The sequence below is a fragment of the Scleropages formosus genome, chromosome 5 (genome assembly GCF_900964775.1).
Source record: "Scleropages formosus chromosome 5, fSclFor1.1, whole genome shotgun sequence".
In the NCBI taxonomy this organism is placed as follows: domain Eukaryota; kingdom Metazoa; phylum Chordata; class Actinopteri; order Osteoglossiformes; family Osteoglossidae; genus Scleropages; species Scleropages formosus.
The window spans coordinates 29819216-29843389 of NC_041810.1; the positions used below are offsets into that span (position 1 = coordinate 29819216).

At 44.7% G+C, this 24174-nt stretch overlaps 1 protein-coding gene across 3 annotated transcripts in view; it reads right to left on the reverse strand.

The window, feature by feature from the left end:
• The window catches only part of LOC108942313 (transcriptional activator GLI3-like), a 140231-nt gene that overhangs the window by 6203 nt on the left and 109854 nt on the right, over nt 1-24174 (reverse strand). For all 3 annotated transcript variants that reach the window (XM_018765571.2, XM_018765573.2, XM_018765570.2), the window contains 6 exons: nt 19186-19402; nt 16552-16665; nt 12864-13004; nt 4864-5013; nt 3468-3632; nt 2169-2459 (listed from right to left, as the gene is read on the reverse strand). In XM_018765571.2, coding sequence (XP_018621087.2) covers nt 2169-2459; nt 3468-3632; nt 4864-5013; nt 12864-13004; nt 16552-16665; nt 19186-19402 — 1078 coding nt within the window. The remainder of the gene's footprint in view (nt 1-2168; nt 2460-3467; nt 3633-4863; nt 5014-12863; nt 13005-16551; nt 16666-19185; nt 19403-24174) is intronic.

The window sequence follows — 24174 nt, forward strand, 5'->3', positions numbered from 1 at the left end:
GCACGCTGGACAGGATGTCAGTTCATTGTAGAGCACCCGCACATACACACACACGGAGTCTGAATCTCTTGTCCCAAAGGGGGGAGGGGTCACGGCACACCGGAGCCTAACCCGGCAACACATGGAACGTGGCTGGAGGGGGGTACACCCAAGATGGGACACCAGTCCATCACAAGACACCCCAAGCAGGACTCAAACCCCAGACCCACAGAGAGCAGGATCCAGCCAAACCTGCTGCACCACCACACCACTGCATTCCCCCAGCACCTAGACATATTAAGGGTAATTGATTGTCACCAATTCATCTAAAATGCATGTCTTTGGACTGTGGTAGGAAACCAGATCACTGCTAAAGCGAAACCTGAATGCCTGCTACAATGCACACAATTTACCAACGCACAAAGCAAAAAGCATAACAAATGTGCTACACAGCAATGTAATCTGCAAAATTCAAAGAGTAAAAAAAAAAAAATCACAATCACACAAACATTCACAAATGGAAAATGGAAAATAAGTTGGTGAATTATGATGCAAGGCCCACAGACTTCAGTGACTGCTTTAAATTTACTTTTGGATTCATCCCTCATTTCAGCTGTAAAATATTTGCAGATGTGTGTGAAACAGGCATGATGCTCACAACAGCTGCCAGTTTCATTGTTGCCTCATATTTTATATGAAAGTAAAGCCTGAGTGGTGCGGCCTCCCAGTGATATCATCTCAGGTGTTACAGAAGACAGCTGGCAGCTGGTGGTTAGAGTCTTTGGACCTGAAGGTTGCAGGTTCAAACCCTGCCACCAGCTGTAATACCCTTTAGCAGGGTACACACACACACACATTTTCAGAACCGCTTGTCCCTTACGGGGTCACGGGGAACCGGAGCCTACCCGGCAACACAGGGCGTAAGGCCGGAGGGGGAAGGGGACACACCCAGGACGGGACGCCAGTCCGTCGCAAGGCACCCCAAGCGGGATTCGAACCCCAGACCCACCGGAGAGCAGGACTGCGGTCCAACCCACTGTGCCACCGCACCCCCCCTTTAGCAGGGTATTTACCCTAAATTGCTCCAGTAAAATTACCCAGCTGTACAAATGGACAAATAAGTGTAAGTACTTTTGGAGAAAAGTGTAAGATAAATGTCAGTAATAACATTAAAATAAACTTTCTTTTTTTTTCTTTTCAGTCTCCCTGGGATATTTGCAAAATTACAGCCACAGCTGATGAAAAGGAACCTTGTTACAGGCCAGCTATACACAAGGATTTGTGTTGCAATGAAATGAATGAGCCTTTTCAATTCTTAATTAAATATAGTTCTTATTCTAAGGTATGCTCCAGCTCAACAGCATCCTCAGAACTAATTTCTGTCCCGCTGACCCAGGTGAAACAAGCTTTACTGAGGGTTAGGGTTAGTGCCTAACCCCAACCCTAACCCTAACCCTGACATTAACCCTATCCTCCCAGATAAAAAACAGCACATTTATTTCTTCAGACGACTTGCTTAATGTTCCTTGAAGTGGGGAAAAATAATTCTAGTGAGAAAATGTTTGCAAAATAAAAAACAACAAAAAAACACACTCTGTATGAAGGAGCTGCAGACAAAATGAAACAGTGTGAGCAGATGGCTATGGACACATAAAGAAAAGGAGGGATGGAAATGTAGTGGCTCAAACAGAGGGACGTAACATGCACCCTTCTCACCTGATTACCCACTGTCCTTAGGAAATGAGAGCAAGTAATGCATAATGCATTGGACAGAAGAAATATTTGGTTATTATAAAGCCGGAAAAACTCAACGCACAGCAGTGTCACGATAACACGGCACACACTTTTCGATACACCCGCTGTAACCATACCGAAGCTACAGTGCCCCGAAACACACTTGCAGGGAAACATTGAAAACACATTTCCATAGAAACAAAAAAAAGCTTCCCATCATAAAGTACAACACACTGATCTCATTGTGCTATCGACATAACAAGAGACTGCTGTTGAAACCAAGTCAAATATATATTAAAAATATATTATCTGACTAAGGCTTAACGTTAAAGGATGCCCAACGTAGAAGTTGGCCAAAAGTCACAAAGGAATGCATATCGTAAAATCAACATGTTAAACAAAAGAGGTTCAGGGTCAAACTTTTCATGCTCAGACAGGGAAAGGGATGGACATACCATAGGCTTCTCGGTCTTGATGGATTTGACCTGCAGACGCTCGTCTGGTTTTGAGGTATGCGTGTAGTCCCTTTGATCAGCATAGCCCCCGAGGCTCTGCTGGCCTGGCGACCGGCCTGTGCCGTTGGCCCCAGGATCCCGGGGCTGCGCAGGGGGTCGGGGGTGTGTGTCGCCTCTCTGTTTCTTAGTGACGTGGGCCTCGGGCCCATGAACGGTCTTGACGTGCTTGCGCAGGGAGCTGGGGTCCGTGTAGCGCTTTGTGCAGCCTGGGATCTTGCAGACATACGGTTTCTGCGAGGGGTGTAAAAACACAGTGAGTCCACTGGGGATTTATACAGGGTGGGATGTGAACCACAGACCACCGAAACAGTCTGGTGTGCTGGAAGGATCTGCGAAAGTGGCAAAATCTTGAGCGTAAAATGGATTATCCAGTGGCGTACAAGCGAGAGGTTATATGCGGACAACAGCTATCCCTGGATTACAAACGAGTTCCGATCCCAAGTCTGTCTTTAAGTTGGAAAAGTTAGGTGCGGTTTGTATCTAATGTCAGTCACTCAAATGTCTTGTCTTACATAGCGTACCTTTCTATGCATAAAAAAAAACATTAACGCTTCCAGATACACTGAAACATTTTAACAGAACGAAGTCTTTGTCCTACCTCGGGCCCAATAAGTACAATCCGACGAACCCATTGTAGATGTGCATTTTTTGATGTGCGTCGCAAAGTAGCGCCCGTTTGTTATTACAAATCATTGTATGTAGCTCGAATTTTTAATATAATAGGTTTTACCGGGGTTGGTTCGTAACTACGGGCTGTTCGTAACCCAGGGACTGCCTGTACTTGCGTGAGTAACAAGAACAGAACTCATCTGATGATATGGTGAGTATATGGACTGAAAACATTTGGAGCGGTCATCTCGGTTATACACGCACATTTTCAGAACCGCTTGTCCCATACAGGGTCACGGGGAACCAGAGCCTACCCGGTAACACAGGGCGTAAGGCCAGAGGGGGACACACGCAGGACGGGACACCAGTCCGTCGCAAGGCACCCCAAGCGGGACTCGAACCCCAGACCCACCGCAGAGCAGGACTGTGGTCCAACCCACTGCGCCACCGCACCCCATCCCATCTTGGTTCTACTTTAGATATATTTATAAACATACAAATGAACATTAAGCGCTGGTCCGTCCTTAGCAGGCCCACTTTAGAGTGCTTGGGGCATAAGGTGTAAACTGTTTTTCATATCATACAGCACATGGCACACGGCGGAGTTCCTCCACCGTTTATCCTCCAGACCTCATTGGAATGCGTGCGGTTCTGGTGCTTGGCGCGGTCCGAAGCGTTGGAGAAGGCCTTGTTGCAGCCCTCGTGCTCGCACACGTAGGGCTTCTCCCCAGTGTGCGAGCGCAGGTGGGTCTTCAGGTTCTCCAGGCGCGAGTAGGCCTTGGCGCATCCCTCGAACTGCCGCAGGACAAACGAGAGGGCGGACAAAGAAAGTCGGTGGAACGTCAGGGAAACATAAGGAAGGCTACAGTACATAGTCTATTCTGGATTACGGTTCAGTTACAAAGGTAAGAGAACTTTAGTTACTATTCAGTCCCAAAAATCTTAAAAAAATGAAGAATATGATTGTTACAGCTTATTAAGGCATATCCAGCTGCCTGGGACGGGATATTTGCTTAAAGTTTCAGAGTTGAACAGAGAGGATCAATTTGATATTTGTCCTATGACAAATTCGCATTAAATTAAACTGTTCGGAAATTTGACGAAAAACACATTTTCTGCGTTTTTTTTTTTTTTTTTTTTTAAATTCTTTCCTTGCCAGAGGGTTCCCAAATTTGTCAAATTATGGAAATGTAAAATATACCACAATCAAACAAGTAATATATCAATGAAAATGTATTTTAGCAGCGGTCAACGCACATTTTAACAACATACTATAAAAAAAAAAAAAAAAAAAACACACCGGCAGCACGCAAAATTTGCATAAATTTTTTTTACGAAGTTCTACTTCATCAAAAATGAAATATCAATTTCTGTATTTCACGTTCAGGTTAATGAATAAGGCCACAGACCTCAGCAACAAGCTGCCGGAGCATCAGAAAGAAACGTCTGACAATCAATACGTTTTCTCATTGATTTCCATCACATAACATCTAGAGAGAAAGCATTATTTTCAGCCCGTATCTTCCTGAAGGACTGTCGCTTTTAAAAGATGAACATTTCCCCTCTTCCGTGCGGCCGTACGTCTGCGCTGAACACTTGGCGGCTCGACACGCTCACGTCTGCACACTTAGTGCAGCCTCACACCGACCTCAGAACAGTGCACCTACACCTGCTGATATGCATTAGAAAAACATTATAAAGGAAATATTCTAAATTGTTCAGAATAGAAATGTTGCATTAAGACCTAAAAATCCCATTTTTTTGTTGTTGTTGTAATTGTTTAATTGTAATTAATACATTTTTGTTACATATGTCTTTACTGAAAGCTATATTAACTTTAAACTGTCTGATTATTATTGCAATTAAGAATATTGCAGGTGGGGTGGAAAGTTCCTCAAAATCTACATCATATTTTGCTCTACATCATATTTTAGGACACTGGACACATATAGTAAGAGCCCTTTGCGGTGACCAGGAATTCACATCGCCATGTCCTTCTTACGGCGCTGCTTCCACACCAGCTCACCGTGCACTTGTGCGGCTTCTCCCCTGTATGTCGTCGCATGTGCACCACCAGCATGTACTGGGCCTTGAAGGGCTTCTGCTCCCGCGAGCACTCCTCCCAGCGGCACACAAACTCCTTCTTCTCCCCGTGGATGTGCTCATTGTTGATGTGCTGCAAGGGAAGGGACCAGGGGAAGAAGGGGTTCACTGGGGCAGTTTGGACCACGTGCCCAGAGCACAGCTTTAAGTGACCTGCTGACCTCTGGCTGCAAAGCTGAAAAACTGTGCGTCATCTTGGCCGTTTTGGGGTTAATCGATGCGATGTGGACCTGTGGTCAAAGGATCTGCACCCCGACACCTAGGGGAGCTGCTGCCAGGACCTGATCTCAGGCTTGGTTCAGATGTAGTGGAATGGGCTCCTTCTGTCCCTCGGAACTGCTGAATCCCTTTCGACATTCAGGCTGGGCCTTAACATATCTCTTTAAGACCCATATCTCTCCTGATCGCCGATCTGCTCCATCAACTTGCATCACAGCATCTTTCACAATCACCTGTGCATTTCCTATTAATTCTACATGCCGCTACTCACGTGATGTGCGCTGGGCAAAAAATGTTTACTTCTGTTTGCTGAACGTATAAAGTTTTGAAGAAAAGCATGTGCTCAATGAATAAATGTACATTTAAATGTTATTCCTGAAAATGACCACAAGAGGGTCTGTGAACACAACTAGAGTAAAATCGAGTGGGAAACTTTGGTGTGTGTGTGTGTGTGTGTGTGTGTGTGTGTGTGTGTGTGTGTGTGTGTGTAATACAGAGATCTGCCAGATGGGGTTCAGTAATCCAGGACGTCCAACAGACACCTTGGTCCAGACTTCAAAGGTATGATTTATGAGACAGCCCTTATCTACACTCAAAACAGATATAAACACCAACTCTAGCTGCACGCAATTATAAGAGTAGAGTCAGTGTAGCTTCCTTCTCATATGGACAGATAAGTTGACCCTCAACGCTCAACTTTTCTGAGGACGCAAATTTTGAGCAGTGAAAACACTCACTAACAGTCAGACGAGCTTCGGTTCAGCAGGGCCTGACCTAACCCTAACCTTCACCGGAATCCTCACCCTAACCCTAACCCTAACTCTAACCCTGACCATAACCTTCACCCAGATCCTAATCCTAACCTTCATCCTAACCCTAACACTACCCATAAGCCTGATAGTCTTGATGAAAAAAAAAAATAGTGGTGACTTGGACACGAGCTCCATCTGTACTGACAAAGGAAATCCCGCTGGGTTTTATGAGATCGTTGCAAGATTATTTGGCGAAATTGCGGAGACTGAACCGAAGCATTACAATTTATCTTTGTAAGTACCAGACGCCTAAGAGGGAACGAAGAAGAGTCCTGCCTTTTTTTTCCTTTTTATTCCACATTCATTACGTAAAACATGGCACAAGACGCATGGGAGCAAAGTGATACCTTAGAAGGCCCGTTCCTGTTTTTAAACTGCATTTCAAACAGCAACCTGTCGAATTCAATCGGTCCCAGCCCCACCTTGACAGGTGCAGACAGTTGTGCTGCTGCGGCAACTTCCAATCCAAGCCCTTAAGTGGAAGTCGAGGGGATAGGAAGGCGGCTGAAGGCTGGCGGGGGGATGAAAACCGCACCAAATAATGATATCTGTTACTCGTCTCTCCACCCTTTTTTTTCCCACTCGCTCACTTTGTCGAGCTAAAGTGCTGACCAGCAATGGGGTTAATGGCTATCGCTGGCAGATGTATTTATTGTGGGGCGGGGGGGTGGCCGAAAAGACAAACATAGACGCAGAATGCTCGAGGGATGAAGTCAACATCTGGCCCGAAGAAGCGTGCTGCTCTCGGAAGCGCCTTTCTCAGGGCAGTTTAGACAGGCAGACACAATATCCTGAAGAGGGGGAACCTGAATTGCCGCCTTCCTCAACGGGGGCAGCGGCTGCCCGGGGGAACAAGGGAGAGGAAAGAGAGAAAGGGAGCGCGAGAAGGTGGGAGGCAGGGAATCTCATCCTCCGGTCCTCTCCTTTCCTTCACGCCGCGAAGACAGACCCATTTATCCTCGTATTTTGGGCCGCTGCCACGGGCCCGCTGTCTGAACGGCACGGGATCCGCGGTGAAAAATAATTATTCATATTCTGGCTTCGGCACCATTGTTGCCACATAGGGAATTCTGTCGACGTGCGTGTGGCACGGCGATGTCCTTCAGGTAAACGTAAGAAAATAAAAAAATAAAATGTAGCTGGGATGGCGGGAGAGGGGGTGTGGTGGCGTAGTGGCGCAGTGGGTTACATCAGGTCCTGCTCTCCAGTGGTTCTGGGGTTCGAGTCCTGTTTGCTTCCTGGGGTGCCTTGCGACGGACTGGCGTCCCGTCCTGGGTGTGTCCCCTCTCCCTGTGTTGCCGGGTTAGGCTCCGGCTCCCCACGACCCCACATGGGACGAGCGGTTTCAGATGGTGTGTGTGTGTGTGTGTTTGTGTGGGGTGGGGATGGCAGGTAGTGCAGGAGTTTTCACTCCTATGCTGCACCTAAAGGACCCAGGTTCAAATCCAACCTCCTGCCGTAGAGCCCTTGACCGAGATACCTTCCCCAAACTGATATGGTAAAAATGACCGAGCAGCATAAATCTGTAAGTAGCATAAGTGTGACAGAATGATAAATTAGGAAGAGGAAGCGTCTTAACGGAATCATAACCTATTCACTGCTCATCACAAGCTCTCCTCTGCAGCTACAGGGGCGTAAATACCGTAGCATTTTAAGAGCGGCGTAAAACCCGGCAGATTCCATTAACAATGCAACCGAACCAAATGGAAACTGTCCTAAAGGTGAAACACAAAGGCACCTCCACACCTCCCAGCAACACCTGCAGTGCCAACCCCCGCCGTATACTCAGCAAGGGGCCCCATGGAAGTCAAAACGTGTATATATTTATTTATTTACTTATTTATTTATTTTGACATCCGATGAGCCCCTCATTTCAGCCTCTCCAGTCACAACACGGTGAGACTAGTAACAAGACCTCACGCTTTCCTTGAAGGCATCACTCGGATGCACCCCCGCCCCTCACCTGGAACAGTGTGCTCACCTCCAGCGCGTACACCTGAGACAGCCCCCCTTTTTCCCTGCGAGGGAATCCCTGCGGTTCCCCATCTATCTGTGCAACGATGCTCGATATCCGAGGCGGAGCGTGATGGGTATCTCCCCAGCTTCCGCTCCCGGCCGTGTCCGGCTCGTATAAATGACCCGAGGAGTAAAGGATGTGATGCATCGCCTCGTGGGACACTGGGAGAGGAAGGTACATTTACCGCGTGCCTGCCTGTGGATCTCACGGCATGATCTACTAGCAATTTTTATTGAATCAATAATTCTCATGCTGAGCAGACAGGCCCTTTCACGGGGAAATCGACTAACAGGTGCTGATAGTGTCGCGCAGCAGTTATTCATCTTCACCCTGCCAGCTTATCGGCCAACTGTAAAAGTGCCACCAAGATGGATTTGGGAGTTGGGCGCGCAGGGGCCGGGATTCTGCACGAGGTCTGTTCTGGGTCACCAGGGCGAGGCGCACGTGCGCGCGCCTGCAAATATGCATATGTATACGTAGCGGGCATTCAAAACGCAAACACAGACAGACACCCGTGCAAATATACTGCAATTATACACAGAACACGGTACATAATGCAGATATGGCTCATATTATACATTGTGACAGAGAGGTAGTTGGGGGGGAGGACATGCGCGCAGAGAATAGAGATGCAGGGAAAGTAGCATCTGGAAATGTACTAGGAATAACACTGTAAAGTACAGTGCAATCAAAAGACACAAACTATTCAAATGGCTGCTTCTGCATCCCGAACACTTTCGCACATGATGTATTGCCTTATTTCATTACCGGACTGCTTCCTGCCCTTATCGCGCTTTTTATATTTTTTTAACATCCTCCCCTTATCAAAAGTTTCCCTTAAAGTTCCACCCCACCCCTCCGATGCATTTAAATGCACACTTGCATGAAAAAGAGGCCTGTTTACAAGGCAATTTCACAAAGCCACGGGTCCCGCAACACCACTTAGCTTTATCAAGTGCACACTAATAAATCATATGCTCTTTTGTGATGTCAATCGCTGCAGTGTTTTGTACAAGAAAGAAAAAAATGGGGGGGGGGGGTGGAGTGGCAAGAGAGGGAAGGAAAAGGGAAAGAGAAAGGTTGGGGGCGGAGGATGACGGTGGGGGGGTTGGGGTGGGGTGGGCTTGTGCAGGGTGGGGGTCTGGAATTGGCATGTGTAATTCAGCGAAGCCTTTTCATCTTGGAATAAGATACTCTAGACAGATAGCGCCTAATCCTTCTCCTGATCAAAAAAATCTGCATTTTACCAATTAAAGCCCCCCGCCAGAAGCGAGAGGGGAATGAGAAGGGGGGGCACGCTCCCAGACTTCACCCAAGTTTATCTCCTCGCAGCACAAGGGAGGGATACACACGTCGCTTTGTTTCATTTTCGGGGGGGCCGGCCACTTTATCTCCCTCCAAGAATGGGGGGCATCGCGGCCGTGCCTGGGCTGGCCGAGCCGGAATGGCGCGGGGAGACGTGACGGCCGCGGCGGTGAACCGCAGCCTCGCCGTAGTCACTGTCCCTCAGCCCCGACATGTCTGTTGGCCCAACTTCCAACACAGCCCACAGCTCTGAAAAGGTCCCATTCAGAGGGGGAAGATGGTGTGTAAAGAGTGGCGGACTGAGCAAGTATATAATACATTAACATTATAATATCATACGATGGAATATTTCTAACAATAAATACATATTTATAATATTATACATAAATGAATAAACGAACAAGCAAAAATTTGACACTCGCCCTGCTTTTGCCAACTGGGGAGGAAAGATAAGTAAGTTAAATTGTGTAGATATGATGCTTATCTTATCACCCAAGCCAAAAGCGTTTCAGTACAGATGATAAAGGAATACTTCTGTATGTCATGGTGAGACTGCATCTGACACTGTAAAAGTACATTTTCGGGGCACGGTGGGGCTGCTCTGCAACGTGATCGAGTGTGGCAACGGCAGGATGCGGTCCTAAAATTAGAGCCATTTTTAAAGTGCTCCTTTGCATGCAGGGAATCGATGGATAAATCCAAAATCAATTAGGATTTATTTGCAGAAAAATTTGGCGTACTGTTTTTAGACTCAGAAAAATGAGAAATATGGGCTGATAGTTTTGTTTTTTGATATTCACATCTTTTACATATTATGTATTTTTTTCTTCAGTTTAAGCTAGAACACAGGATATATATACATATAGGACATACATAGGGTTTATTTATAATAAGCAGTGGACAAAGCATGCATTACTACTTTACTAGTTTTACAGTGTAACAGAACAAAGTACCTTTCAAAAGCACAAATGCTGAATCTCACATCAGCTGGTGTGTTTTTTCCTCTCCTTCAACAGCGAAGTTTCGCTAAAGCAGGAGGGGACGGTACATTGTTTAAACGTTTAATATATGGAAATTTCCCCACACTGAATATCTTTGAAGAGAACCACTGTGGTCCCAGTACAGTATTTATCCTATTACTGAGGACTGCAGAGATAAGACCATTTTCATTCTGCGCTGGCAAATTAGAGAGGAGGGACTCTGTAGGCGAATATTTTTATAAGCATGTCAACCATATCAGTACGAGCATAAAATGGAAAAATAAAACACAATAGCAAAAAAAGCAATTCTGATCTCTGGAAAAAAAAAGTGAAGTGTTGAGGAATTTTGTGGAAAAATTCTCCTTTTTTTCCTATCATGCTACTTCAGAAATAGTAGGAAAGAAGGAGAAGGAAATGGTACTACTTTAAATGCAGCCCATAAACTGTTAAAGAAGAAGGGGATGGTACTGGAACAGCAGTCACATGGGCATTAAAAAAAAATGGTGGTAGGGTGGAGATGGTGGTGCTCCAACATCTCAATAGCAGATGTTAAAAAGGAACGGTGGTAGGGTAGAGATGGTGGTGCTCCAACATCTCAGTAGCAGATGTTAAAAAGGAACGGTGGTAGGGTGGAGATGGTGGTGCTCCAACATCTCAATAGCAGATGTTAAAAAGGAACGGTGGTAGGGTGGAGATGGCGGTGCTCCAACATTACAGCAAGTGTTAAAAGAAACAATGGTAGGGTGAAAAAGGTGGTCTTCCCGCATCTCTGTAGCAGGTATTAAAAGAAACGGTGTTAAGGTGGAGATGGTGGTGCCCCAGCATCTCTGCAGTTGTTTAAAAGGAATGATGGCAGGGTGGAGAAGCTGGTACTCTAACATCTCTACCCCTGGCATTAAAAGCAGGACTGATAAGGAGCCCATGGAGGTCTGGCCCTTTGAGAGCTCACACCCCAGTTAGCTGCCCTGCCCCCAGCAACAGGGGACACACACACACTCACACACACATAGAGTGCTGGGTCCCCCAGAAACAAGGGCAAGAAGTTGTCAAGATTTTCCAACCTTTCAGCAGAACCCTTCAAACGCAGACGGCAGCCTATTCCATGGTGAGGATATCAATTATAGATAGTGGGGGTACTGCAGCTAGCTGAGGATAGCAGTGTCAGACAGCAGATAGACAGCCATGGAGAAACGGGAATCTTTCTATCAGATGTGTGGGAACAGGGCCGGTAGGGGGTTGGGCAGTGATGGGATATATTCAGTTGAAAAGGACGACAGGGGAACAGCTAAATATATTACCCAAAGTTCCAGCTTTAATGTCTCTGGGGTTTGAATTATCCCAGGAGGGTTCTCCCACTCATGTATGACCAGCCAGCTGTACTACGGTACAGGACTCAAACACTCACAATGAGGCACACATTGCTAAAGAAAAATGTGCCACAAACACAACATATATTCAGTAAATTCCTCTTTAGGAGGTACTGCCGACTGAGACTTTACTTTCGACAAAAATCCTGAAATAATCACTTCCATTCATTTATTTTCACACAGCCCAGACCAGTCACAGTTGCCCCAGCTAATTCAACATATAATCTGTGAAGACTACAACAAATTATGTTAGTAACTATTGTGCAATTGGCTTGATATTCATGCAAAATGATATAAAACATTAAATAATAGAGGGGGGGGGCCAGAAGGAAGTTTAAAAATGGAAATGAAGTGCTTCTAGTGTCAGTAAAATCCCTGAAAAAGTCAATATCCAGAATATCCCTGAATGCTTATTAAAATACAATATTTCCTTGATTCTAAGACTTTTTTTTTCAAATTTTAATGACTTGAAAATCGTAATGCGCCTTTTAAAAATCTCTGGTGTAACTGTGTGTAATTGCACTCTGCTTCAGTTGAGTTACGTCAATTGCATACACCACATGTGTTAAATTAAACCTAAATTTGGCACAGAGGACAATATTCTTTGGGCAGGCGCTGACGTCAACCCTTCTGAACCCAAGAGTAAATCAGAAGGATATGATTACAAAGGATCGCAGGCCAACAGTGATGAGGAAAATCAATGAATAAATAAGTAAAAATTTTGCTCATGTGCATTTCACCTTTCTCAGTTGTATGTAATACACACACACACACACACAATGTCTACAACTGCTTGTCCCAAGCAGAGCCGCAGTGAACCGGAGCCTATCCCGGCAATACAGGGTGCAACACTGAAGGGGGATGGGACACACCCCGAACAGGATGCCAGTCCATCGCAAGGCACCCCAAGCAGGGCTCAAACCTCAGACCCACCACAGAGCAGGCCCCGGCCAAACCCGCTGCACCACTGTGCCCCCCTTCACGTAATATAAAATTTAATAAAACATTCATTATTATGTCTCATGATTCGATCTGTAACTACATACTAGTCACACCAATGCAAGATGTGTTTGGAACCAATGTCCACAGTGATGCTGTGTGTCTCATGTGTTTGTGTGTGTGTGTGTGTGCAAATGTCATCCCGTAGGTAGAGGGTTGGGCGAATGCGCTTACGCCATATCTATGTGGAGTGTTTCCTGGTTTCGTGGAGTGTTTCAACTCACGTGCACCAGTTGCTCTTGCGTGTCAAACTCGCGGCAGCAACCTTCCCAGTGGCAGTTGGTCTCATAAACCACCTCTGGCTCCTGCTTGCCCTCGTCTTTGTCACCCTCTTCCTTCACCAGGGTCACCCCTTCGGGCTGCTCCTGAAAGAGGCCGCAGTGGGGTCACCACATGGACGGTCATGGAAAACGTCCAGGGAAAGGGGTTCTCTGGTAGTCCAAACACAGCCAGTAATCATACCGATCTGTGTGTGACAACCAGCATGAATGAGAAAACACAAATTAAAAACATCTGTAAATATATTTTTGCTAATACCGTGCAAAGAATATATTACATCCATCCTCTACCATTCAAACCAAATTCTTCCATGGAAATTTGAAGAATACCAAAGACGCTATTGCCATTATTTTTTATGTAGAAAATTACACTCCATTCCCAGGTTGACACAAACTGACTCAAAATCACCCTAAACACACACAACCATCAATAATATTATTCTCAGCTTTACAAAGAACATCCTCTTTATTAAATAAGTTGCCCTTGTTATTATGGATGTAAGTTTGTAGTGATTGAAGCAGATGTGTTATGAATATTCCACCAGCGGAGGGCAAGTTTCATGAGAATTTTCAGAGATACAGAGAAGCAGTAGCGCATGACACATTTTTAAGAGCTTATTTGTCTGTCATTTATAGAACGCAGGCATGTAGTAGACGTAATTTAAATGAAGTGTCGAAATGGAAATGAAAACACAACGGACCGCACCATCAGCATAGTTCATCAACGGCCAGTGTGAGAACCTTGCCTACGGTGTAAAGTGTTGGAAAAAGTTGGAAAGCACTTTTTACTACACTTTGAATGGCAGCTTACAGCTACTACCACACACTTTCAGTTTTATTCTTAAATTAGTTCTTTTTCAACTGAGCCCATCATGCAAGACAACTGCTGACTGCCGACCAATTCTACCCAAAAACACGTGCAACATTGTTCACGTTCTTATTGATCACCGACACTCACAAACACCAGACACGAGTTGCGAGCACTACGGAAGTGAGCTGAACTACGTTGGTCACCCACTCTTCTGTTTGACTGTGTTTTATTGCCAAACAATACATTGTAGTAATCCGGTGCGTAAATGCTTTTTCGGAAAATAAATAACTGAAGAAAACGATTGATGAAACAAAAAATATGTTGATGAAGTGGAATATCGTATCTATGAAAATCGCTGCCCCTTTGTGTCTCTAAAAAAACCTGATCTAGTGAAGCCTTACGTAGAACGGCATAGGGAATACTCCAAAGACAATAAAATTGCTGTATTTTTTACTATTGTATTATTTTCCTTCTGTAGGCATGATACAGCCTCATCAACTGAAATGGAAAATTCTAACAATGTGTTTCTGATTTTATCCAAAGCAGGTTTTTACAGTTTGCAGTTTTACATTTACACAGTTGAATATATACTGTAGGAGCAGTACCTGCATAATGATACAACAGGTAATCCACTACCAGGGGTTAATCTTGCAAGGTTCTCATCATAAGGGCAACTTCTGAACTGGCTGTGGTTCACAGTTTTTCAGTGGAAACAAGAAGGTTTGCAAGAGACTGGCTGGTGTTCAGTGGACATATAAACTCCAAACCACAAAAAGAACAAAAAAATGCAGCTGTATTGAAGCCCAAGCTATCAGGTTTAACAAGCTTCTACAGGAAGCTGAGCTAAACACTAAACACACCCTGTGTTAAACTTGATACGTGCCTGGGTGCTCACTGAACATTTTAAGAATTCCACCACCCTCCACTTGTCAGTTGTTAGGCTACCCCAGATGTATTTCACTGTCAACTTTCAATGTCTGAGTTGGGGTTGGGCGTCTTCTTGAAGAGCTTTACTCTGTCCACAGCTGTGACTGATAAAAGCTCTCTGCATGTTTAACAAAAAGAGACGTCAGAGTGGGGTGGTACTGAAAGATCTAACACACACTGACTCTTTCACTAAGGAACAGAAATGGGACAGGAGGTCCATCTGTAACTTGATTTCCTTGTGAATACAAAGTTGCTTTTACCTCTAATTCACAATCAATAAAAGCTCAACAAAACAGACATGGAGCAGCATGGTGGTGCAGCAGGTAGTGCTGCCGCCACAGTACTACGGCTGTGAATTAAAATCCCACTCAGCGTGCAGGGTTTGTGTAGGTTCTCCCCATGTGTGTGGGTTTCCTCTCGGCCCAAAGACATACAGTTCAGGTGAACTGGGCACTCCAAATTGCCTTGTGTGTGTGTTTCTAACTGGCAATGGACTAGCGTCCTGTCCAGGGTGTGAAAGAAAACAGGTGAAAGTGAAAATAACGGTGCAGCACTAAACTCCAATATTATACTGTATTTCTGTTACAATTATTCTATTATTTCAAGATGTATAATGAGTTAAATTAGTAAAAAATATAACAGCCTCATTATACAACGTAACATTCATGCACGTTAATTGCTTATATAGTGTATCCTTATGCTTTATGTAATTTGGTATTAAGTGGATTTTCAACTTACGACAAAGCTGACTTACAACGAGGCTACTGGAAGGGAATCTCATCGTCAGTTGAGGACTACGTGCACACACAACAATACCCTCGCCAAACACTTCTCAAAACTCGCTGCTCCACAGCCGGCCTGCTCCTTGCGCGTGGAGACACAGGCCCAGTTCCCGCTCGAAGTAATACGCATGAAGGCTGTCCAGCGCATTTGTTTCTGATGAGCCTGGCATGTCGTGCCTCTTCAGAAGTCATCTATCAGAATTTATTCAACTTATCGTCTACGTCGAGTATCGAATTCTACCGCGAAAGAAATGCCGACACTTGAGTCGACCGCATATTTGCGAAAGGAGCTGAAACAACCATGAAATGTTAACGCAACTGCAAATGCAGCATGAAGGTATGTATTAAAGGTTCGATTAACAAGACAAAGGGTTAGGGTTAGGGTTCCAATAACGCAGAAATCGAAGGGCACTGAAGAACCGCAAGTCCTCCAGAACATTAGTTTCGGATGAGCCTGGCCTGCTGTGACTCTTCAGAGGTCGTGAAAATCATGACTGTGAGGTATGTATGCCGAGAGAGAAGAGGGAAGAGGAAACGAGAAGCAGACAGACCAAAGACAAGCGAGGGGGAAGACGGAGGATCCATTCACGAAAATGTTGGCAGCAGCCCCGTCCTCCAGCACTTCTTGTAATGCTCACATACAGCTACGTGCAAAAAACCTCTCGTAAAAATTTGCTGCGTAATTTCCTTCATTTGCTGTTAAGCAAGGCATCTGATTAAAATAAAAAGCTATTTCTTTTCAGTGCACTCAACGCCAGTGGGACTTATCTCTCAGAGGGAAATAAACGGTTTTGCAGTTTGTCACACTAATGACTTAACAGCAGTGTCAGCACATGCGTGAGCGCGGCAGAACGCGGCACTGAATGTGTGTGCGGTTTCCAAACCTTGAAGGAAAACCATTTTGTTGCAGTTGGTGTTGTTTTTTTTTATTTCTTTAATTCATGAAAGTGTGACTCAATGTCAAGTCCCCACTATTACAGAACAAGTGTGTGTATGAGCTTATGTGTGTGTGCCTAATCTTTTGGTTTTCGACTGCATACTAAGCTGCGGGGAGTTCACTGGCTGCAGAGGAAAGAGAAGAGGTGAAAAGGGGCTAACGCCCATCTACGCTCACCTGCAAGCTCCCTGCCCCTGGACTGGGCATCTCCTCATCAGGCTTCATCTTGGAGCGCTTGTGGTTCATGGGGTCACCCGTGCTGCTCACTGCAGATTCACTGGTGGGTTTGTTCTGAAGAAAAACACCGACCCAACGCGTCGTCATGACAACCAGGTGTAGCATCTATAGTGCATCAATATGTTGTGGAACTCTTTCATTTTGACAAACCATCCTAAAATTGTTACGCCTAAGTGCATCGTGAAAGTCCCACTTTTTAAATTTCTTAGCAGTATGATTCACAAAAATGTTCTTCTTCATGTGGAGACAGGGGAGGAGCTTTGTTTTTCAGAACACACTTTTTTCCTGAAATGACGCAGACTTATATAAACTTTTAAAACGTATATAATTAGATACATGTTACTTTTACAGTTTAGGGAAACTACTGTTGTCCAGTGAATGCCAGGAGGGCCCTTTCAGTGACTTGTGAAGAAACAACCTTTGGTTACAAGCCCATGTCCCTAGTACCTACGATACCTGCTGCTCTGCTGTTCCAACAATATGTAGTATAAAGTTAATCCACATGTACTGTAATTTCAACCAGTTTCCCACCTTCTGATTACGATTCTTCAATGATACAACTGAATAATTTAGAATTAACCCTTCAACACGGGCCAAGTTTTGGAAAATCCATCTGGTTGGAAATGTGGAAAGTTTGTCCATGCGCTCGTAACTCATCACCACATGAGAATACCGGCAGTTTGATAAATTTATAAAACAGTAAAGAATGGATCTATAAGCACAAAATCACATAACATTTATGTGGAATTTTCTGTGCAATGTGAATGACACAGCACAGCATTACCTCATTTTAAACTTTCACAATTTAATAGGTAGGAATTTAAACATCTTGAAATTATCAAAAATAATGCTGCATATTCTGTATGTGGTAAATGTACTATGTGGGTAATATATAAAAACACTAACATTATGCTACAGTAACACAGATTGATTAATCATGTTGTATTCATGCTGTCAATCAAAAGTGACACCAGAAGCACTTCTGCCAAAAAAAGTTTTTTAGAAAAACTTATAATGCTGTTATTCCACATGTTGAGCCCACATATAGTCCTGCACCGAAAACTATACTTCAGAAATGTTTAGTCTTCAGTGTATGTCATCTTTCCTAAAGTGAATAGCAAAAAACATTTGGAATCAAACATAAACCTTAAATCATGCACCTTTTTCATTCTACGTTGTTAGCAAAGAAGATGTCGGGAAACTCTTAGTGTAGCAGGTGTCGAAATAATTTGTTTTACTGAGCCAAAAAAATGTGAAGAATGGGAGATGGTTATATGTGGTCTGAATGTTATGGAATCTATCTTTAAGACGAGTGGTCGGGTGTTTCAATTATTTTCCTTAATTATAGTTTATCCCCAGAAATTGATGAATGTCTGGTGATTCTTTTCCATTAAACTGAGCACTGCTGTCTATAACATCAGTAGCTAAAAATTGATGCTTTTTTGCCCCAAAGTAATGGACAGAAGAGTGTAATTGTTTGTGAAGAAGGATTGGTGTGCAAATTCTCAATTTCCGACACGGAGGCGCGCTCGGTGTACTTTCAAAGAGAGTACCAGAAAAAATGTAGGTCTTTACAGTAGAAATGTAAGATGCCAGAAAGAAAAGGTGGAGGGAAAAAAAAAAAAATCATTTACCAGTTTTCCTATAATTCAGAAACAACATGTCATGAAAAATGATTCCAGGAAAGCACACTTAAATCCATCAATTCTAGTGCGGATTCTTCCTCGTTCTCATGATTAATGGGGTGTGAATGGGACTCTGTGCTAATAAGCCCTTTGTTGTTCCTCAGGGGCAGCACTTTAAGGAACCACACTAGTCCAAAAAAGGTGCAACAAGAGTAGAGGTCTTAAGGGGAGACATCATCTGTATCTGTCTTCGTATCATCTTTATCTGTATTTGGATCCGGAATATAATTTGTCAGACTGAAACACGTGTATAGTGGATGTATGGTAAAATCTAGGACTTGGAAATATTCCAGAGTTTTTTCTACAAGCCGTGCGCTGCAAGAGATTTTAGAGGGAAAAAAGTGATTCCCTGGAAGTAAAGACATAGTGGGAAGACTGTTAAGATACTTGTATCATTTTGTCTTCACTTCCTACATCTGATCATTAACAAGGAATGGGACGCATTCTATTGAGTCGATGATAATATTTGCTAATAAATGTGCAGATCTTTAAAAACACAAATACTTACCATAAATATGTGGAGAAAAAACAGTATGCATGTGTATTGAATGTTCTACTTATTTGGATCCAATCTCTGCAAGCACTGTGAGAGTGGCCTATTTGCAATCAGACTGATATTTTGTGGTGACATATATTACATTTATTTGTTTGTTCAGCTGACACTTCATTCCAAAGTGACTAAAAATGATCTATCCATTGATATAGATGGGTAATTTTACAAGAGCAATTTAGGATAAGTACCTTACTCAATAGTACTATATCTGAAGCTGGCACTTGAACCTGTAACCAATGGTAAAAGCTCTAACTACTATGCTACTAACTCCCCATACTAGTTTATTTATGGTATTTTGAACTCCAGTGGTACTGATGGGTTTGAACCATCTCTTACCTGGGAGGAGTCTGTGGGGGCTGCACTGCGCTCTGTGCTACCCAAACCTGAAGGTATAATGCCTGGGATTGGTCGGTGGGTGGCAAAGGCAGGTGCCGGATGGATGAGCGGTGGACTGTGGCCGAACGCCGAACCGACCATGCCAGGCTGCCGTCCAATCAGCTGCTGGTGCATCTGCAATGCCATCGGGGTTGACGGGTAGGCGAAGCTGAGCGGGCTGAGGGGGCACATGGAGCCAGTGGACCAGGCAGGATGGAGAGAAACATACATCATATCGTATTAAGAATAATTTCATCAGTCTCGCTACTTTTCTTTTCCAACAATAAGGTCGGCACATAAATACTCAAATGACCAAATTATGAATAGTGGCCACTGACTTCTATGCAGGAAGGGGTGAAGGTTTCAACCTAGCACACTAGATTTTAAACTAAACCTCATGGCCAACAAAACCAATGGTCAGTAGACTCCATTAATACTCGGACTGGCCGTTGTCTACACCTGTCTATATGTCTGGAGACATTATTACACACGGAGTGGAAATCAATGTGGCAAGATGTGTTGGGCAACAGGCCACGTGTCATATCACTCATCTGTTTGTGGGGGCCGTGATGTAGGGGATATCTAACCTCTGTCACCAACACAGTGCAAGCTTAGCCACGGCAGGTTTACCCACTGATTGATCAGCGCCATCAAAATCAACACTTTCGATCAGCCAGCAGTCGCTGCTGCTTAATGGAGGGTGGGGAGTGAAGGTGTGACAAAAGCTCATTATGGAAAAGCTGTGATGTTGGCAGGTACTATGATTCCCTCTGACAGCACCACACCCTAAATAGGCTCTGCCTGGATTTAACCCATCTGCAGCAATTAATTTTAGTTAAGTGTCAAACAATCCTACTAGGAAACAAATAAAATATGTCCAGTAAGCCCACCAACCCCATTAAGAAAGACTTAATAGCATTTGCTTTCATACAATAAACGTCATGTGCTGTTAGAACACTCTATGGTTGACACCTTTATCAGAGTGAATCTGGGTGTGTTTTCTTAGTGTGTTTTCATAAAGCAACTCTGTTTAAGTTCGTGCCACAGACATTTTACTAGAACAAAAACACTACCACAATTAGTCCATCTTGATCCCATCAATAGCGTACAACGTCATGTAATATACATTGACGGCCCTCTGCACAATGCTCCAACGCAAGCATTAAAAAGCCAGGCACTGCTAATCTTGACGTTCGGTTTTGTTGCCGGGCCACAAAACGCTGCCCAAGATTTTTAGAGCTAGACTGACTTCACTGGATTAACTTAATAAATAAGGTCAAGCATCAGTAAACGCGGTCTGGAAAACGAGGTAGTAAAAACGGGAGCAAAACAGATACATGTGATTTTTCTAAGATTTATGGTCAAGACAAAAAGCTAGAAAATATATATGTTGAAAAATAATTTTTTCTGCAATAATACTCACAATGTTCTTATGCAGACACAGGGCAGGTTATGAAGTATCGAGTGTTAAGAAGTACGTTTACGAAGCATTTTGTTTCAATCGAAAGCAGAGGACGGCACGTATACCCTTGGGTACTGCATTCAATTCCCTAAATTAAGAAACGTGTTAAATATGTGTTACTCTCAGTGCGGGGGAGTCGGAACCGGAGTCGCGGAGTCGGAGTCGGAAGCGATTCTTGAGTTACTGGAGTCGGAGTTGGTAAAAATGCACTGACTCCAGCTAAACGTACCGTATATACCGGTGCGTAAGTCGATCCGGCATATAAGTCGACTCCCAAAAATTAGAGGTGTAATATAGGTTTAGGCCTATATTTGCCGGATAAGTCGACCCCCAAAATAATGTGCAACTTTTGGGCAGTGCTGTGGAGACGAAGTCGTGGAGTCAGAGTCGGAAGCAATTATTGGGTTACTGGAGCTGGAGTCGAAGGTTTGATGTACCGACTCCACAGCCCTGGTTACTCCTGTCTCCTTGCAAAAAGCACTAGCTAAGCAAGAAAACAATCTCGTGTAACAATGGCAAATCAGGGACTCTCAGAGCTGGTTAGCCTCAGCCTCCGAGTGTAAAAAACAGAAGCAGTTTACCATCAGTTTACCATCAGCGCTTGTAGACACATCAATTTAGCCACTCAATTCACGGCGGCGCCCAGTGAATTAAATACTGGGCGGCGATTGGCGGAACCATGAATTCCCAGTAAATCACAATATAAAAATGCTCCTTATATCATCTGCTGGGCCTGCCTGACACTCCCTCCTAAAAAAAGACGCTGTTTTCTGCCTGCAAGCTCAGAAAAATTAGTAAAGCTAAACAGACACACAGCAATGGTACATGAAATCACAACAGACACTGACCTGTCGCCCCAGCAGGCTAAAGTGGAGAGGTGACCATTTGTTACTGCCAGCCGGCAACAGCACACCTCCCTGCGCTCACCCGACAATGTCCCAGGGGGCTCTGTGAAGTATGGTGTGTCACTACATCTCTCAGCACAGGAACCGCCACATGTCACTGAACTGCCCCCCTCCCACGGTCCCCACAGACCTGATGCACGGTTTACCAGGGTTTGCGGTGTGAAGCCGGGCTCATCTCCTGCTACACTTGAACACAGCTGACCGTAGCCCCCATAGAGCAACTTACTAAAACTATGAAAAGTGAATATGTATCTTTCCCTAAGAATTATGGTGGCTTAGCAGGAAAGACTAAACAATGAGTTGGCATTAGTGGTGTGTGGCGGGTCAGGTCCTGCTGTGTGGCAGGTCTGGGGTTCGAGCACTGCTTGGGGTGCCTTGTGCCGGACTGGTGTCCTATCTATGCCGGGTAGGCTCTCTCCTGCCGCGACCCCGCTTGGAACAAGTGGCTGCTGACATTGGTTGGAGTTGATATTAATTCCTTAGTTATAATGTTTTACACACAGAGTGATGCGTAGGAGTGTTTCAACGACTGACCAGACGTGAGTCATTCGTGGGCAAACTTCCAGCTCTTTTTATTCAGAAACTCACTCACACTTTTTGAACTGCTTGTCCAAGTCAGGGTCACAGTGGACTGGAGCCTATTGAAGAAACCCAGGGCATAAGGCAAAGTGGGGTAGGCCTTGGACAGGATGCCAGGCCACCTTAGTTATTCAAAAACTGCATGTTAAATAAAACTCAGAACATAATGGCCCAACGGACAGCTGGTAGTATAGTAGTTAGTACTACTGCCTTGGGACCTAAAGGTTGCAGGTTCAAGCCTTACCTGTAGTACCCTTGAGCAATGTACCTGTTGTAAATTCTTCTAGTAAAACTACCCAGTTGTATGAATAGGTAAATAATTGTAACCTTACCACTCTAAGTTGCTTTGCTGAAAAGCATCAGTGACATGAATGAATGTAAATAAAAGAAGCAGTGAGGACACTACCAGTTATTTATATCAATTTATTTAGCAGATACTTTTTGGCAACTACCTTAAATACCGTAAATAGTTCTAAATACCTTGAGAATCTTAAGGTATTTAGAAGTATTTACCCATTTATACAGCTGGGTAATTTTACTGGAGCAGTTTCTAAGGTGAGGGGCACAGTGGTGCAGTGGGTTTGGCTGGGTCCTGCTCCCTGGTGGGTCTGGGGTTTGAGTCCTACAAGGGGTGCCTTGTGATGGACTGGAATTCTGTCCTGGGTGTGTCCCCTCCCCCTCCGGCCTTGTGCCTTGCGCTGCTGGGTTAGGCCCTGGTTTGCTGTGATTCTGCTTGGGACGAGTGGTTTCGGTGTGTGAGAGAGAGAGAGATTTTAAGGTCACTGGAAGCTCAGACGATATGGGTTTAACTCTTACTTGGACACATCATGCAGAGAGGCCAGTCAATGGAAAAGGACATCATATTGGGCAAAGAGGAAGGCCTGCTATATGGACACCATCCCCACAGCCATGGATGCCCAACTTTCAAGTCTTATCCGGTTGGCAGAAGACTGGATGCTTTTCAGGACAACTATCCATAGAGTCATCTTCAACTCAACAGCACCTAACAAACAACAACCTTTTTTGAAGGGTACTACACCTGGATATGAAGTTTGAACCTGAGACCTTTGGGTCCACAAGCAGCATCTCCAAGCACTACTCTACCAGCTCCCCAACTTAAACACCCCAAAAAGAAGAAAATCCCCCCCAAAAGTATTTAACAAGACATTACAGATAAAAACTCACACTGCCTCCCAGTTGTGAGACAATACACTTCAATATACTCTTGAATCTTGAACTTTCCTCAGTTCAAAAGTCAATGCATTGACGGCTCTCCAGGGCTCTCTCTTTACACAGCCTCATTGCCGAAACTGGTCACACCTAGTGCTCATTGTCCAACAAGCCCTGTCCGGATGTGCTCCAGCCTGCCACGCACTGATAATCCCGATGAAGAATTAATAAAATCATCTTTTAAGATAAGAACAGTTTGAGTGTTGCAATATAATATACAGAAAGGTTTTAATGTCTAAAACTGAAGGTCCAGCTGCGAGGAAGTGAAAAGCTCTTGTGGGGCCTGGAGAGGGAGCCGGAAGCCCAGCTGGAGCTACAGCCTTCTCGGACGCTTCCTTCTCGATGACACAGTGACTCTGACGTGAAGCCTTTTCGAGCGGTCTTGCAAATGCAGGTTAATGCGCCGTTCCCATGCAGGTGCTGCAAGTGAGCCGCGATCCAAGCCAAGGCCTGACGGTGACTCATCATTCACAGGAAACAGAGACTTCCCAGCGATGCGGATACTGTCCCGTGGGCACAGCAGGTGACAGCATGCCCCCTTCCCCTCTCTCTTCCCTCGACTGCAGAATCGGCCGCCTTTTCATCCGCGCTCCCAACCACCTCCGCGCCCTGCCCCCACTTCCCCTTCCCCTCTTGTTGCCACATGAAATATTATGCCGGCGTCCAAGTTAAGGTAAGTTCTTCACGCTTGATGGAGGGGACATTAATCAGGAGATGCATATCAGACAGGAAAGAGGTGGGGGGGGATTTGTTCGCATGCATCCCCCTAATAGA